The 18,309-nt window shown below is 56.2% G+C and overlaps 1 protein-coding gene across 1 annotated transcript in view; it reads left to right on the top strand.

The window, feature by feature from the left end:
- Positions 1-3,735, top strand: part of Scn5a (sodium voltage-gated channel alpha subunit 5) — a 77,747-nt gene extending 74,012 nt beyond the window's left edge. Inside the window, 1 exon segment of the mRNA XM_013122244.3 lies at positions 249-3,735. Within this exon segment, the coding sequence (XP_012977698.1) occupies positions 249-1,486 (1,238 nt within the window). The 3' untranslated portion in view covers positions 1,487-3,735.
- The last annotated feature ends 14,574 nt before the right edge of the window (positions 3,736-18,309 follow it).

The following is an 18,309-nucleotide window of genomic DNA, read 5'->3' as shown; positions in this document are numbered from 1 at the left end:
CATGCCTCCATAGTACGGGTGCCTCCTTACAAGCAGAAAAACGGCACTGAGGAGACATTTAGCAAAATACAGGTCTTCATCTCCTAGGTCACAGAGGCAAGAGGAGGCCCAGTCCCAGAATGTCCCATTGACCTGGTCTTCCTGGACGGCCTTCTCCTTCCTATACACACACGCCTGCTCTTAGTGAGCCTGGCCTGGAAGGAAGGTGGAGGTGCCATGGTGGCCACAATCTTGCTTGCTTCCCACAGGCACCGTCCTCTCTGACATCATCCAGAAGTACTTCTTCTCCCCGACGCTCTTCCGGGTCATCCGTCTGGCCAGGATCGGCCGCATCCTCAGGCTCATCCGAGGAGCCAAGGGGATCCGCACCCTGCTCTTCGCCCTCATGATGTCCCTGCCCGCCCTCTTCAACATCGGCCTCCTGCTCTTCCTCGTCATGTTCATCTACGCCATCTTCGGCATGGCCAACTTCGCTTACGTCAAATGGGAGGCAGGCATCGACGACATGTTCAACTTCCAGACCTTTGCCAACAGCATGCTGTGCCTTTTCCAGATCACCACGTCAGCCGGCTGGGACGGCCTCCTCAGCCCCATCCTCAACACGGGGCCCCCGTACTGCGACCCCCACCTGCCCAACAGCAACGGCTCCCGGGGGAACTGCGGGAGCCCGGCCGTGGGCATCCTCTTCTTCACCACCTACATCATCATCTCCTTCCTCATCGTGGTCAACATGTACATCGCCATCATCCTCGAGAACTTCAGCGTGGCCACAGAGGAGAGCACGGAGCCCCTGAGCGAGGACGACTTTGACATGTTCTATGAGATCTGGGAGAAGTTCGACCCGGAGGCCACCCAGTTCATCGAGTATCTGGCCCTGTCCGACTTTGCGGACGCCCTGTCTGAGCCGCTGCGCATTGCCAAGCCCAACCAGATAAGCCTCATCAACATGGACTTGCCCATGGTGAGCGGGGATCGTATCCACTGTATGGACATCCTGTTTGCCTTCACCAAGAGGGTGCTCGGGGAGTCCGGGGAAATGGACGCTCTGAAGATCCAGATGGAGGAGAAGTTCATGGCAGCCAACCCTTCCAAGATCTCTTACGAGCCCATCACCACCACCCTCCGCCGGAAGCACGAGGAGGTGTCAGCCACGGTCATCCAGCGGGCCTTCCGGAGGCACCTGCTGCAGCGGTCGGTGAAGCATGCTTCCTTTCTCTTCCGCCAGCAGGCGGGCAGCGGCCCCTCTGAGGAGGAGGCCCCAGAGCGAGAAGGCCTCATTGCGTACATGCTGGGTGAGAACTTCTCCCGGCGCAGTGGGCCACCCTCCAGCTCCTCTATCTCCTCCACGTCCTTCCCCCCCTCCTATGACAGCGTCACCAGAGCCACCAGTGATAACCTCCCGGTGCGAGCATCTGACTATAGCCGCAGTGAAGATCTTGCAGACTTCCCTCCGTCTCCAGATAGGGACCGAGAATCGATAGTGTGAGTCTGGCTACCCCTGGCCGAGACACACCTTGTTGTATGGTGACAAACCTGAGTGCAGTTAAAACCAGTGTCAGCTGAGGCCTTCCTGGCTTTGGGCTTCGGAGGTGACAGATGAGCCTGATTTGGAGAGACCACAAGGCAGAGCTCTGTGTCTCTGCGTTGGAGCCAGACGCAGCCGGAGGAAACCCTATTGGTAGAGGCCTGTCCCTGGAGGCCTCTGTCCCATCCTAGTAGCCTGTCTGGCCAGGCTCTGAATGGCAACTCGGAGGTGGAATGGAAAACACACTGTACATGTTGTGAACAGGCTTTCATAGATTTATTATATTTGATATTTTTTTACTTGAGCAAAGAACATCTTTTTTTCCATGAACATCTGTAGCAGTTCACACTGCCTCTTCCTAACACTGAACAAGAGAATCCGCAGAGCTGCCAGAACTCTGCTCTCAAAGCTAACGGGATCCAGTGTGGCTTCCTTGGGTCTTCAGGCCCTGGGAAGGAACGCGGTTCCTGTCACGTGGGCTGAGGAGCCAGGAAGGCCTAAGCCCTTCATGTGCACGCACGCACGCACACGCGTGTGCACACTTCACACACTGGGCCCAGAGACAGGCCACAGGGGCCCAGGGGCCCCTCAGGCAAGCGTGGTGAGCTGCTCCAAGGGAGACAGGTTTTCCTTCCTGGCCCCAGAGTGAGAGTCTCCTCCAGTGGCTCCCACTCTACACCCCTGTTGTCCCCGGGATTCCAGTTTCCTTTTTACTCGAGCTTCACCGAGGTCAGTGCTAGGGAAATTAAAAGCTTCCCAACGAGCAGCCTGGGTCTTCGATGGTCTCTGCTCCTTCCCCATCTCCTGTCAGAGTATTAATGTTGGAGCCTCAGGGCATAAGGGGCAGCCCCGCTCACAGCCAGGCACCGAGCCTGCTCCGGGGCTGTGGCAGGCCCTGTCTACCAGCCGAGGGGAGAGAAGGCTGTCCCGCGTGGTCCGCTGAACTGTGCCCAGCCTAGGCAGCTGCACAGCCCACCTGACAAAGGAAGTGGCCTCCGTTTACCAGGCTCCCCTGGGGTCGCTCTGCCTCTGACCATGTGTGAAGAGGGTACCCACTGGGGCTGCAGTTCCTCTCCAGGCACCGCGTAAGTGGGAGGGCAGCCCGGCCCTGCCTGGAGAAAGGCCCCGGATGGTGCCGCCTGGCTCTGTGCCCTGGGAGGGGACAAGCGAATTATCCCATTGGGGAAGGAGGTGGTGAGGCGCCAGGGCTCAGCACAGGGCCTGGAGCTGTCCAGACACAGGACCCCCGAGGACAGGGATTCGGCCATCCCAGGAGTCTTCCAAGAAGGCTTTTTCAGGGACGATGATTTTACTAGTCCAGTTATCCCCGTGACCCCTGCAGCAGTTGACAATCCTGTTTAGCATATGCAAATGTTTTAACGTGGAGAACTGTGGGGGTGACTGGATTGTCTGGTGGAGCCTGAGCAGGCAGGGGCTCGGCTGCCCAAGTCTTGCTCTCCAGCAGAGCCACCCTCTGGCTGGGGGCACCCACCTCACAGGCCACCTCAGTCTCACCTGCCCGTGCGCTGCGCCGCGCCGTGGGCTGGCTGCTCCTACCTACCTCGCCGAGCTGCCGGAGGGCTGGACGCTCCTGGCAGTGCTGAAGGGGGCGCTGCGGGCGAGCCAAGTATTAAGTTCCTTCTGTCACCTCAGTTCCCTTGGTGGCAACCGGCCCCAACCCCACCTGCTCCTGGAGACTTATCCAATGTCCCCATTGAGTCCGTCCTGGGGAGTTTGGTTTTAACTGTCCTGGTGACGCTTCTCTGAGTGGAAATCTTATTTTTGTAGATCTGTGCTTTGCTCTCAAGACTTGGAGAGATGCGTGTCCCTCCCTGACACTCACGTCAGGCTGCACAGGCAGGAATGTGGCCTGGGGCTGGCCGGGCTGCCATCCCAGCTGGCCGGAAGGACGCTGTGGTTTCGAGTGTGCGGATAGCTTGGGAGCCTTAAGACAGGTGCCCGGGGCCGGCTGCAGACAGGATGACCAAGGGCAGGAGCAAGCTAAGCCCCAACTCCTTGGCCCAGCACCGTCTCTCTTTCTAGAACTGCACAGTCACGTGCAGAAGGGGAGAAGAAGGCAGACACAGAGGAGGGAGAGGGGCGGGCGTGTATGTCAGGTGTTGTCTGAAGTGAACGAGCACTTCTCACCAAGCTTCGCATATAAAGGAAATACGTTATTTTTCAAACAAACTAATAAATGGCTTACATGACCTGGCCTGGGCTCTGTTCTTGTGCTGAGGTGTAACATGGGCGCCGAGGAAGGGGCAGGTGGCACAGGCTGCAGGAAGCTGTGAGGGGGAATCGGCCTGAGCAGGTCTGGAGAGTGGCGGCTGTGGGAGAATGTTCTGGGTGCAAGAATAACCTCAGGGCGTCCACGCTGGAGATTGGCCAGGGGCAGGGGTCCAACCAGCACAAGTGGGGGTGCAGACAGGCAGCACGCCCCCCAGGAGAAGAGGGCACCTAGGCCATTCCTTGAGGACCTCCTGCGTGGAGACAGGAAACCGCACTCCCAAAGGGCCTCAGGGTGGGGTCCCTAGCTTCCTGGTCCTCTCCTCCCTTCATCCCTCGGTCCACAATGGCTCCCTGCTGCCATCCTACCCACCACATGCCCATGTGCTCTGCCAGCCTCCAGGACCTCCTTGTGACCAGTCTCAGCGATACCCTCTGTCCTCGGCAGCAAACCCTGCCTCAGTGTGCAGCAGGCAGCCCCAGGAAGTCCTTCTCTCCCCTACCTGGGGACCACCCTCCCCACCCATCCTCCTGCTTCCGTTTCAAGTCTTATTAATGGTGGTAAGACACCCATAGCATTGAACTCACCGCCTTAATTAAGTGCCCGCCCGGTTCAGTGATAGTCAGCATCGTGCCAACATCCGCTGGCCACCTCCGGGACTCTCCATCTTGTAGAAGTGAGCATTTGTGCCCGGCAACCCTGCCCTCCCCCAGCCCCACCCTGCTGTCTCTGTGCCCCTGATGGCTCTAAGGGCCTTCTAATTGGACCCTTGGGATTGGTGGGCTGGTTTTGTCTTTCTTCTACTGCCCTGGCTCCTCCTGGCTCTTTCCATCCCCGAGCCCCTCCAGAAAGAGTGACAAGGCATGGCTTTGAAGATGGACCTGCCCTGAGCCTCTCCACTGAGCCCCGGTCAGTGTGTTCAGCAGCCTCCTCTGGGTATTTCTAGACCTTCCAGCCAGACCACCTAGTGCTGAATTCAACTCCTTTGCCCCAGGCCCATTAATGCCATCTTCAATGCCCACCCTGACACCAACACCCCTCATCCAAGCCTCGGGGTCCACGCCTCCTCGGTGACTCTGAAACCCAACTGCTCAGTTCTAAGTTCCTTGTTAGGTTGGGGGGGGGGTCTGTCCTGCCACTTGGAGACCACCGAGCACTTCCCTTACTAACTTCACCCACCCTACATTAGGGTGATGTTTCAGTCCATGATAACCCTGCGTACCGTTGCTCCGTGGCTTCTGTTGCCTTTGGATCAAGGAAGGCCTCTGGCCCCATTGGCCTCTGTAACCACATCTCTCCAGTCCTCAAGCTCCGGGCTCTTCCTGCCTGCCTCACCAGCTGCTGTCCCTCTACCCAGAACACCCCTCACTCTTCTCGGGTCAGGACTCTCCTCCTCTGGGATCCTTCCCTGACATTCCCCAGCTCCCTACCCAGCACTGGCCCTCATCCTGAAACTCCCTCTCGCAGCTCCCTCTCTACAAATGCCTGCGGAGTGGTGAGCAGACAGGACCCCACCGATCCCAGGGTAACAGAAACGGTCCCATCGCCCCTCACTGCGGCCCAGTGGGAGCCCCCTCCCTGGGCCTGGGTGAGGACAAGCAGCCTACTTTTCTTGTGGCCTTGCCCAGTCCTGGGGCAGAGTGGCTGGTGGCTTCTCCGGGCTTTGTGTACAGTTAGGGACACTTCCGTGGGCTACTAGGGCCGCTGCTGGTCCTTCTCCCTGGCGTTTCCCCAGAGATGCCCTTTTCAGGGTCCCTGGTGGTCCCCGTCCTTTCCTTAGGTACCCGTGGGTCCACCCGGCCCCCTGCCAGGATAATCGAGATCCTCCATGTCTGGCATGCCACCATTCCACAAGAAGCCTCCAGAAGCCTCCTCCCCTCCCCTGGGAAGCCTGAGTGTAGGAGGCAGCACACAGCCGTCTCCCAGGCCTTCCTCGAGCTCAGAGGCCCACAGCTCCCCTTCCTCAGACTCTTCTTACACCCACGACAGACTAAGGGGTCTGAGTGACATTCCCTCATCAGTGATCACCACGTGAAAAACAACCATCTGACTCCGGGCGCTGCTGGTCATGGTCACCCCTTGATCGCCTTCGTCACTGTCTTTCCTCCAACCAACCAGGGCCTTTCAAAGGGTGGTCCACGTCCCAGGTCAGCGGGCCGCAACCTGCTTTTTCGTAAGCATCAGATCCCAGAGCCCCATGACACCCTGTGTGGTGGAGACGTGTGACTTTGCGGTACCCATCTCACATGTGTGGACCGTCAGGGGCATGCCTGTGTGGTCCCTGCCCGAAGATGGCAAACAAATGTCTCATGAAAATTTCCACAGGATAGAATTCTTTAAAAATACCAGAGGGGCTCGAGAGATGGCTGTGTGGTTAGGAGTGATGATTGCTCTTCCCAAGGACCTGAGCTTGATGCCCAGAACCCCCAGGGCAGCTCACAACTGTCACCGTAGTGTAGTTACACCCTGTTCTGAACTCTGTGGGTACCCGGCATGCCTGCGGTTCACAGACACACATGCAGGCAAAGCATCCACAGACATGAAAGAGAAGTAAGAGAGTTCAGGGAAACACCAGGAGTGGGCCCGTGCTCTTCCCCCTCACCGCTGTCTGGAGACCTCCCTCAGAGGCGGCTGTGGAGGACGGCATCCACCATGAAGTGCAGGAGAAGACATACGAGTGTGAGGTTGCTGCCCCCACGGGGCTGCACAGGGCTTGGGTGCTCTCTCCCACGCTCCAGGGACACCAACTACCCCTCAGGCAGATCGGCTTCTCCCGCCATTCTTAAAGTCAGGGTTTCCAGTCTGGAGTTCCTGATCAGCTCCCTGAGGCAAGCCCTCAAGTGTCTGGGAGAGTTGTGACCGGGTCCGGGCTCGAGGCTATGAGAGGAGGCCTGTGCCTACTGAAATGTCACAGCTGTCACCAGGCCAAATGGGGTGAGGCTGGGGTCTGGGTCGTAGATGAGTCTGAGTGGCCATGCCAGCTCCTGTGGCACGGGGAAAGGCATGCAGCTGGGAATCTCAGCCCTTAGCAGGGGAAGAGATGCTCCTGGACAGACAGACTCAGCTCTCGCCCCAGGGCCACAGCGTTGGCAGCCGCCCTGCCCCATGCCCTCAGCCCTCCACCGTCAGCCCTGACAGCCATGAGACTCAGTGTCCTGGAAGCCGGGAGGGGCAGGGGGAATTAGGCCTGGGCCCTCCTAGAGGCAGAGGCCACGATGAGGGCGGTGACCAAGGTCAAGGCAAGGGTGTGACAGATCTTTAGTGGACTCAGGGGAGCCCCCCATCGCCTCCCAACCCTGCCTGCGTATCAGGGTCTGTGCTGCCAGTGCCCTGTGGCCTGCCCGCAGTGCTCCGAGCACACGCCCTGCCTTCACCAGACTAAAGGCTGCGGCAGGCCACAACCTTGACTCCAGCTCCAGCCCTGGTGCCCTTCACAAATGAGGGGCGAGGGTATCTGTAGAATCAGTAGACTGACCAGTCAGTCAACCCACTGTGTGGCCTCACCTGGACCACTCCGCTTTTGTGAGCCCTTCCCCTACCCCACCCCACCCCCCGCAGCACTACCCTCCACTCAGCGTCTTTCTGGAAGAAAGCCAGACACAGGCTTATTTGGGATCTTCACCCGGATGGATTCACCTACATCCAAAGTGCCAGGAATGAGTCTCGGGCTTCCTGTCCCAAACCCACTTAAGGCCACAAGCCTTAGTATCTTCCCAGGGATGGAGGAAGGCAGAAGAGGAAGGCCAGGGAGACTTTGAGTCAACTGGGTGCTGAGGGACTTTGCTCAGAAACGGCAAAGGGTGGCAGCTGCCAGTTCTCTGAGGAGCAGGGTGTCTCACAGGGCCCCCAGGCTACGCAGCTGGCGTCGCTCTTCCTGGGTGTTCCAAGTCCCCTTGAGCAACAGCGGTGAGAGCTGAGCCAGCCTGAGCCCAGCACGAGTAACGGCCACTCCAACAAGCACTTCCTCCCATGCCAGCTCACAGGGCTGGCATCCCCGGCAGCTGCCGGGCACCTGCTGCTGACAAGAAAAGACCCACCATGGAAGCCTCTGTGGAGAGACAGGCCGGCTCGGATTCCTGAGACGCATGTGCGGTCCCAGCAGAAGCCCGGATGTGGGCTGACTGACCAGTGGTATGTCCTGTCCTCCTGTCTGTGCCAACCTGTGCCCAGCTGTATGTGGGACACAGCATAATGTAGGTGTGGGCAGAACAGGGCTAAGTTTGCCTCCAGGATTTGTCTCTCCAGGCCATCTCTCCTCGGAAGCCATCTGTCTGCTACGCTGCCTGTCGGGGGAAGACCCTCTTTATGGACAGCCAGCGCCGGTCCCCGCTACGTGCAGGGCCGTGGAGACTCTGCATGACGGGAGAAGCCAGAAGGGCTCGCCCGAGACAGGAGGCCAGTTCAGCAGAGGTGACTGGGTCTCCTGCATCCTGTACCGATCCATCACATTTATAGCCTTCCCTGCAGACAGGAGACAAGGAAATGACAACGCCCATAAGGCCATAAATAAAGCGTAATGGAATAAGCGGGATGCACAGCCCTTCCCGAGCCCAGAGTCGGGAGCAGGGCTGGCCTGGGCCCCCCTCTGCCTTGACTTCACCCACAGGCCCCAGGGGACAGCTGAACCACTCAGCAGTGTCCACGGGGTGCCCAGCCGGATTTCCAGCTTTCCAGGCCAAAAGCCTTGATGTCATTCTTACCTCCTCTCTTCCCCTCACACCCCATACCCAATCCGGCAGGAAATCCTATTGGCTCTGTCTTCAGAGCACATCTCAAGTCCAGGCGGTTCTCAACACCTCGACACCAACACAGTGCTCTGAGACCTCCTCCCTTCTCGAGATGGCCTCCTAACTGGTCCTTGTTCCCGGTTGTTAGCAGATCTGTCAGTAGGGGGCCAGTGAAGGCTCCACAGCCTGCTCACACCCACGCGCTGCTAGAATTCGCTAGAATCCCCCATCGTGGTCACCCATGACAGGCATGGCTCCCCCCACCTCCCCCTCAGCCCTTATTGCACTCGGCTTTGATAGTGTCTGGATGCACGGAACACCACTGGCTTAGGCCTCTGCCCTGACCGGTCCTCCACAGAACGCTCTCCGAGGGAGTCAGGCACACCTATCTCTGCCTCCAAGTCATTTTAAGGAGTCCAGTCTTGCAATGAGTAAGCATCTGTCTTCTACCTTCAACAGCCCACTGCTTTTAAAGTCAGTTTATCTAGTAAGGGATAATTTACACATAGTAAAATTCACCCTTTTAAACATTTCTGCCGCGCGTGTGCACGTGTGCGTGTGCGTGTGCGTGTGCGTGTGTGTGTGTGTGTGTGTGATTCTGTGATTCTGTGATTCTGTTCACTGAGACACAGAGGGCACGCCCGGTAATCCCCAGAGACAGTAAGCGCCTTGTGAACGTCCAGCATGGTGGTGTTCATGACTAACTCCTGGGTCGCTCTTCCTTGCTGAAATGGTTGTGTCTCACGGACAGCACGTGGAGAACCAGACAAGCAGTGCCTCCCAACCGATGGGCCACCTGGTGGGTTCCAGAATTATTATCTGGTGACAACTCCAACAGGTCCCTTCCCCAGTGCAGGGCCACCCCCAGCAGCCGTGCCAGCATGGAGGACTGGAGCTATGCATCCGAAGCAGGAAGCTGGCCTCATCATATTAACCCTCAAAATGGCCAGTGCTGAGCTCCTCAGTGAGTAACGGGAGGAGAGGGCATTGTGGGAAGCAGTCAAATGGCCTTTCAAGGTCTCGTCTCCAACCCTGTGGGCTCCATACGCTTGCCAGGCCACCTTATGACTCTTGCCCGGCCACTGTCCTGTGGGGACCCATGTGACCTCTAGAGGAAAGCTGAGCCCTAGTTTAAGTGTCTGTCTTCCCTGGGCCTCCCCGCTCCAGGACAGTGGGGTAGGAGGGAGGGCAGCTGTGTTAGGAAACCAACACGGGCAGATCTGGGGTTGGTGCCAGATGCCACAGACGTGGAAGAGAGGCGATGAGCAGACGCGCAGCCGGGCAGAGCCCAGGCCACTGGAGCAGGAGGAGCAGAAGGGGGTGCTGCGGGGAGCCCGCAGGAGGAAGGCATGCAAAGGCTGCAGCTTTAGATCAGACCAGAGGCCCGGGCGCAGAAGGGAGAGGAAGACGAGGACTTGCCGGGACAGGGGCGGGGCTGGGGAGAGACCACCCTCTGCCCTCTCACTCCAGCCCTTCATCTCCACTGCACATGCTCCCCCCACTCGCTGTCACCCCGAGACTGTGAGCAGCCCTGGTCAGCTTACTCAGCCACAGCTCCCACCAGGACTCGAACCCTGGCTCCCACACCCTGCTCTCCCCAGCTGCCTCCTCAGTGCCGCCCTCAGTACCCTCTGCCTCCAGGCTCTAAAGAACAACATCCTAGGCAGGCGGTGGGGGCGAACTCACTTGGGAGGCAGGGGCGGGCAGATCTCTGAGAGTTCGAGGCCAGCCTGGTCTACAGAGCAAGGTCTAGGACAGGCTCCAAAGCTACAGAGAAACCCTGTCTCGGAAAACAAAACAAACAAAGATGTCCTTCCCGGCTGGAGATGAGGCAGGCCCATGGAGCTGAAGCCCAGTCACCCAGCTGACGTTCACAACCACCCCAGAGATGACAAGAGGCTCCAGAGCCGGAGAGGTCCCCTCCCTCCCTTCCTCACCGTCACCAAATAAAGTCAGAAACATCGAACTAGCTGGGGAAACCGAGGCATCTGCCCATTCTTCATGTAGCAAACATGTCTGGAGTGTCTGACAATAATGAGCGCAGTCGGGCTTGTCTTCGCCCGCATGTAGCTCAGTCAAGTCGGGCAGATGAGTCACCCACCATGCAGTAGCTAGGAGCTGCTGTCACGAAGGGGTTCAGGAACAAGAGGGCACTACACACTCTGGGCAATGCTGAGGTGCGCTCTGGCTGTGACTGAGTCTTCTAGAGAAGACTACCTGAGGTAGGTACACCTGACTGTCATGGCACCGCCCTATGGGCTGGGGTCCCAGACTGAATAAGAGAGAAAGGGCAGAGTGCTGAGGTGTGGGACACCCTCCTGAGCACTGCCAACATGCGTGGCCGCCAGAGAGGCAAGATGTGAGGTGACAAGCCACAGCCTCGTGCTAAAATGTAGAATAATAGAAATGGGTTAATTTAGATGTGAGAGCTGGCCAGCAATATGCCTGAGCCATTGGCCAAACAATGACAACTAATATTAAGCCTCTGAGTGGTTACTCAGGAACTGGCGGGAGGGACAGAAAACACCCAACTGCAGCACTGAGCCTAACCACCCTCCTTCTCTGCCTCCTGATCTGCCCGGAACCATCATCACATTTTCTTCTCCAGCGTGATGGGCTGCACCTTCAAAGGCAAGCTCTCCCCCGCTCTTCACACTGTTTCTTGCTGGGTAAATGGTCACGAAATGAGAGCAGTAACTAATGAAATGTTCAGGGGTAGAGTCAGGGCATACTCGGCATTGGACCTGACCTCAAGAGGGCATTTTCAGGCGCAGGGGGGGAGGTGTGGGACTCTGAGGTGGAGGAAATGTGGCCCATGAGGGTGGAGCCAGCAATAAGAGGTGGCGCAGCAGGCTGGAGAGGTCCAGACAGGAGCCTGGGCACGACCGAGGCATACGGAGCTCCAGAAGAGGGTCACTCCCACGTACACTCTCCTTTGGGGGGAGGGTGCCCGAGAGGCCCGTGCTTCGGCAAGATGGCTGCTGGTAAAGGTGCTTGCTCTGAAGTTCAGTCTCTAGAACCCTCATGGGGGAAAGGAGAGACTCCTGCTAGGTACCCTTTGACCTCAAGTGTTCTGTAGCCTGCACACACACACACACACACACACACGCACATACACACACATCCTGGGGGCTGAGGAGTCACCAGCACTGTCACCTTCCCTGGGGTCCAGCACAGACCAGAAGACAGTCAGGAAGAGCCCAGGGACCCACTTCCCTCCACCCCTAGGATTCCCGTGGATCGCTGCAGTCTGAGCACTAAGCACAATGCGAACATCGGGGCGTCTCCAGACTTCTTAACATCAGCCCTATGACAAAGAGGGCTGGGCCCTTGCCTCAGTCACCACACGAGACTCCCGGCTCGGAGTTTTTACTGTAGGTGCCTGACTCTACCTCAACAGTTCTCCTTCAATGCAAACCGCCCCCCCCCAGGAGACAGCCTTTGTCCCACAGGCTCTTGGATCCTCGTTGACTTGTTCCGGGGACCACAGCTTAGCATACCAGGGACTTCGAGGAGAGGAAACTTTGAGTTCAATCTCAAGAGAGTTAACCAGGGTCGAAATCACAGCTACCCACCCGCCCCACTGCTATATGATGGAGGAAAACATTCCAGCAGCCTTCATTACATTATCATCTCTGGGAGGGCTGGAGAGATGGCTCAGAGGTTAAGAGCACTGACTGTTCTTCCAGAGGTCGTGAGTTCAACTCCCAGCAACCACATTATCATCTCCGTTCTCCTCTGCCCCTGCTACCTGGGGGCTTGGAGAGTGACACCAGAGTGGGAACCCTCCCGGCTGCTTCTCAGTCCTGAGGCTTTCAGCAGACCTCCACCAGACGCCCAAAGCCAACCTCCACGGGGGCCGAGGCCTGCGTACTTTCACGCAGAAGAAAGGGACACGCTTCCAGGTGGAACCCTTCCAAACGTGTCTTCCCAGCCACCTTGTCACCAGACTGTCCTAAGCACAAACTTTCTCAGGAATTATCTTTGCCTTTGGCTCTTCACACAGAAAGGTCACATAGCTGTCTGCTTCTGATAGCACGCATGCAGCAGGGGAAGCGGCTTCAGAGGTCTCCACAGCTGGAATGCCCAAAGGAATGTGCGATGAGGGAAGGGGAGGTGAGGTCATGACGGAGACAGAAGGGAAGGGAGGCAGGGAAGGGCGAGTCTCTCATCCCTTTGTCTTCCTCTCCTACCCCAGTTTCTTCAGGCGTACCCCACCATTGCGTGCTAAAGAACAGACACGTGGAAACATCAGCTTGAGGCAGGGGCACGCCAGTGTCGACCAGCATATCTTGTTATCTACTTTCATTGGCCACTGAAAAGAAGCAGAACTCCTGGGTAAAACAGTTAATTCAGGGTTAGAGCAGAGGAAGCCCCAAATGTGCCTGGAACATTGCGTTGTGTTGGAACATGAAGTGCCTGGAGACGGATGCGGAGATGGCAGAGAGACACGGGAGCCAGCTCGGATGGGCCACGTAGGAGCCCAGGAAGGGGTGAAAACGGTGGGCAAAGCTGGTGAGCAACAGAGCGTCACCACGGCTCCCCACAATTATGTGATAGGGTCAAAGGAGGAACTGTATGAGTACAGAGAGGACCCGGCAGATCCCAAGGTGGGAAGACGACACCACGTGCTGCCGACATCAGAAAGACCCAACGTCACCGCTACAATAACCCTACCCAAAATACACAGCCTGAAACCACCAGTCAATATCAGACAGAGTCTGAGCAGCAGAATTCTACAAAACTGCTGTCCTGTACTGCTCAAAGAACAGGTGATGATCTCTTACACTGAAGGAGGCCAAACGTCCATGACAGTTAAATGCGATGGTGACTCAGTGACAATAAATGACAGACAGAGAGGAGAAAAGATCCGGTCAACTGATGAGCTGTGAGCAGGGGCCATGGACTAGATGAGGAATTCCTGGCTTTGGCGACTGCACTGTGGCTCTATAGGAGTACACATTTATCAACAGATAATGGAGAATCTAGGGGGTGACAGAAACCGCAATTATCCTCAACTTATTCTTTTTCAAGTAATTCGGAAAAAATGTGTATGCAGTTGTATTACATGTTGCTTCACAGATGTGTAATGTAGAGGTTACGCATATACATGAGCATAGGATGATAATCTAAGCATGTAAACACAGACAATGATGGCCGGCACATGGGAATTTGCTGCAATGTTTCTCTGAGTTTGCCATGACACTGAAATAAAATTTACTAAAATATTAGTAGCCAGCGGTCGCATGGTGCTTACTATGAGGGCTGTCTGAGTTCACTTGGTGGTCACATGGTGCTCTGGGGTTATATAGCACTATCTTTCATTAAAATCGGGTGCTTCGGCTTACAGAGGGGGGAACAGAGGCACACAGTGATTAAGCTGCTTGCCTGAGCTTCCCTATCTGCTAAAATGACAAAGCTAGGATATGACACCAAGTCAGCCTGTCTGGCTTGAGTCTGTGCTCTTAACCAGTACACGCCTGTCTCCTGAGCAATGCAGAAAGCTTAGCATGGAACCACAGGACAATTCTCACGCCCATATTCTCTCCCTCCCTCCCTCTTTTACACACACACACACACACACACACACACACACACGGACACACAGACACACACGGACACACAGACACACACGGACACTCATGCATGAGTACACACACATGTATAGCTAGCTGTCTGGTATACACACTCTTACACACTCACACACGGAGACACACATGCACAGAGCACACAGCTGTCTGGTATACACACTCTCTTACACACACACACACACACACGGACACACACACGGACACACACACGGACACACACGTATAGCTAGCTGTCTGGTATACACACTCTTACACACTCACACACAGACACACAGCTGTCTGGTATACACACTCTCTTACACACACACTTGGACACACACAGACACTCATGCATGAGTGCACACACACATGTACAGCTCTCTGGTATACAGACTCTCTCACACACACTCGGACACACACTCGGAGCCCTAAGCCTTGAGGGCTTAGAGTGAGGGGACAGGGACCTGAAGAGACCCTGAGTTGTGAGGATTTCCTGTGGCTTTGACTGGGCATTATTTGTCTTCTCTAGAGCTGCAAACTTGCTTCTTTCTCCAAGACTTCTCTGCCCATCCCATTCTCGTGAACACACCAACAAAGGACTTTGACCTTTTTTACACTGTGTGTGCACTCGTGTGTGTACAAATGTGTGTGCATGTCATAGCACAAGTGGAGCTCAGAGGACAACTTGTGAGAGTCGGCTCTCTCCTTCTACCATATGGGGACTGAACTCAGGTTGTCCGGTTTGAAGGCGAGTGCCGCTGTCTGCTGAGCAATGGCTTTCTGAGCAATGGCGAGGGCCTTAGAGGGAAATGGGGACCCAGACAGAGTGGCTGGAAGTTGGCTGGCAGCTGACTGAGGAGACAAGAGGACCGGTCATTGAGGTGATAAGAAATGCTGGGTGTGCCAAGCCCAACAACAGGGGTCACTCCAGGGACTGTCCCTGGGAGTGGGGGATGGGATAGCACACACACGCACACACACACCGGCACTTTGCCAAATAACTGGGCACGATGTACTACTCCTCAGCAAACCTCAGGCAGCAGGAAAGACATCTTAGAGCCAAGGCTGAGGGGAGAGGAATGAAGCCGTTTTGGTGGGCCTGTCTAGTCCCGTGGGGAAACAGGAGGGAACAAAGATGCTGAGTTCCCAGTCTGAGTTCCCAGTGGAGTGGACCCCCGCCCGCCACCACCCTCCCTGCCGAAGGGCCTGTCACAAGGCGGCCATGGCTCACACCTGCTTATCAGGGCTGGGGTGTGGAGAGGGTGTCTTGGACAGGAGATAAGGCAGGGACAGGGCTGTCCACACCAGCTCTCCCCTGCCTCCCTCATTCACGCCTCCTCAGAGGCCCTCAGCCACTCTGCCCCAGCAGCCTCCACCTGCAAACCACCCCTGCAAGGTGGCCTTTCCCAGGGCAGGCTCTGCCCTGCACGGCCAAAGGACTGCAAGGTGGGGGGGGGGCTGAGACTGTCCAGCCCATCTCCTTACCTAACTGAGGAATAAGGTGCTGCTAACCTGAAAACACATCACAAACACGCCTGAAAGCCAGTCAGAAGCCAGGCTCTGACGCCAGACCAGACATGCAAGGGTCCCGGCCACAGCCCACAGACCAAAGAAAGGGTTAGTGAATGGGGAGTGAGGGGCACAGTCACTGTGTCAGTCTGAGTTTTAGACTCACACAGGGAAAGAGGGCACAATGACATCGTGCGGTCCTGGCTCCACTCGCCCAGGACAAGATGGCCAGCGCTCCACCCGCTCACAGACTAGAGCACGACTCCTCCACCTGCGTCAGATGGCCAGGCGGTGGACAGGGTGGGGCAGGGCGACCCAGGCCCTACGCTGGAAGGGTGGTGGGGGGCAGGGATCTTTTATGGGCAGTGGGAGGGAACTAGAGCATTGTCCTGCCTGATGCTGAGTCTGGAATTCAGGCCACTGCCCGCCACTGCCCCGACCCTACAGTCCTAGGGGACATTTGGATAGAGCGGATCAGACAGCGGCTGAAGCAGGACATTTCTTCTTGTGTGAAAGGAGCCGGGGGGGGGGATCAGAACAGACACACCCTGAGATCCAGGCTCGAAGAGAGGGCAGGGCTCCACTACACACACAGCTGGAAGATCTAACTGTAGCCCTGCTTCCTGCAGAGGTTACCCAGAAGGCCCTGCTCAGCACACTCCCCCCCCCTCACTCCCGTCTTCCCACCACGAGGGATCGCTTCAGGCCAGAGATGGGACTCAGCGGAGCCTAAAGCGTACGGACTGAGGGACCAAGCCACAGGGTCAGCAATGCTCACCGCTTGTCTCATAGCCCATTACTCCACCGTCCCCAGACTGTCTCCCTGGGTCCCCACACATACACACGCGCGCACACACACACACACACACACACACACACACACACACTGGAGAACAGGAACACCAGTACTCAACAAGATTCACTCAGTTTTCCTGACTTGCTGGGTAACCCCAAAGCATTTAACCAGCTGTTACTTGCAGAGCCCAGTGGGGAACCCAGAAAGGATAACGTCCAGTATGTATCTGCCTCGAGCACATTAGCAGGGTTGAGTAGATGCACGAATGACTGAACTGAAACCGAGTGAAAATTACTCAGCAACCTCGAGAGACACAGGGTGGGCATTAGACCACAGGCTGGAAAAGTCAAGTTCCTAGATATGCGCTTCCTCACAGCACCTCCCACGGGGCCCTGATAAGATATGTGGCAGCGAGTCCTAGCTCCAGGGCTTACAAGACAGAGCTGCTTCTGAGGGGCCTGCAGCTTAACATCACATTACATCACAAGCTGCCCACAACTTCCCGTTGACCTTCACCAGTCACCTGTAAGCTGATAATCAAGTAACTGGCTACCACTTAAGAATTTATCAACCTGCATACCAATCCTGTATCCATGTGGGGCGCCTCATTAAGCAGGAAGTCAGCTGAAGCGCAGGAAGATGGAATGGGTATCCATCTCAAGCATTACCCCACATTACCCCATCTCCAAAGCCTTGGTTCAGCCACACCCTGTGGACCTACAGATGTGGCAGGCCCCCTCAATGCCCTCGAGTAAATCACAGGCAAACCGCCATGGAGTCTCATTTCTGTATTGTGCATCAATTAATTATTGGTGGTGGTGGTGTTCTGAGACAGGGTCTCACTACGCAGCCTGTACTGGCTGGCCCGGAACTCACTATGTAAACCAGGCTGGCACTGAATTCAATATAGATCCACCTATGAGCTGGGATTACACCAGGCCCAGCCATTGTCCTTTTTAAAAGAAACAAATATGAACTAACACATCAGTTAATGTGTTCGAAATGGGAAGAAGCTGTAACAAGGAAATCTTAACAGCTGGCATATGTGAGATTCCCCTTTGTAGCGGGCGGTGGCGGCACACGCCTTTAATGCCAGCACTCGGAGCTGATAGCAGGCCGGTTGAGAGACTGAAGGAAGGGATCCACATGAACCAACGTACGAGAGAAAGCTGGAGCAGGCACGGGGTCAGCACGCCCTGGACTAGATCGTGTCAGTGGGCTGCGCCAGTGTCCTCATGAATTGCCTATCTTGAAAGGGCCTCAGGCAAAACCCAGTACCAGCAGGAAGGTGAGGGCATAGAGGGGACAGCCTGGAGTCAGTCCTGGCTGATCATCAGTCGCCAGTCTTCTCTAAACGAACGACAAACGATCCAATTTCATTAAGCTTCACAGTTTCTTTGACACAGAGAGAACTATCAAAAGGAAACCTGGGACATACGGCACACACAATGTCCCCTCCCCGCCCCCAAGTCTGCGATAACCTAAGAGGAAAAAGGACCAAGTTCTCTTCAACAGAGAAAGTTATCTTCACTTTTGGAAGATGTTTTCACGAACCAATCTCCGTTTTAAATTACATATTCCTGGGCTGGGGAGATGGTTCGCTGGGTAAGCCATCAGTGCCCCAAGTGTGAAGCCCCACGTGCCAATTCCCTAACACAGGCAGGGGCAGAGATGGCAGCACAAGTCTGTAATCACAGCACTCCTAAGGGAAGGGGGGGGGCGATTCCCAGCACCCACACGGCAGCTCCCAACCATCTGCAGCTCCCGTCCCGGGAGAGCTGTGAGACCTGCACTATTGTGGCCTCCTTGGGCACGAGGGATGCACATGACACAGGCACACATGCAAGCAAAACATCCATACACATAAAATAATTTCTTAAAATGCAAATCCCAGCCTCGTAACAGACCCCGAGTCACAATCTGAAGGGAGCAGTTGAGAAATCCATACATAT

This window comes from Mesocricetus auratus, unplaced genomic scaffold (genome assembly GCF_017639785.1).
Source record: "Mesocricetus auratus isolate SY011 unplaced genomic scaffold, BCM_Maur_2.0 Super-Scaffold_100691, whole genome shotgun sequence".
NCBI classification, from domain to species: domain Eukaryota; kingdom Metazoa; phylum Chordata; class Mammalia; order Rodentia; family Cricetidae; genus Mesocricetus; species Mesocricetus auratus.
The sequence above is the reverse complement of the archived record's forward strand: the minus strand, read 5'-3'. Positions and strand labels throughout refer to the sequence as shown.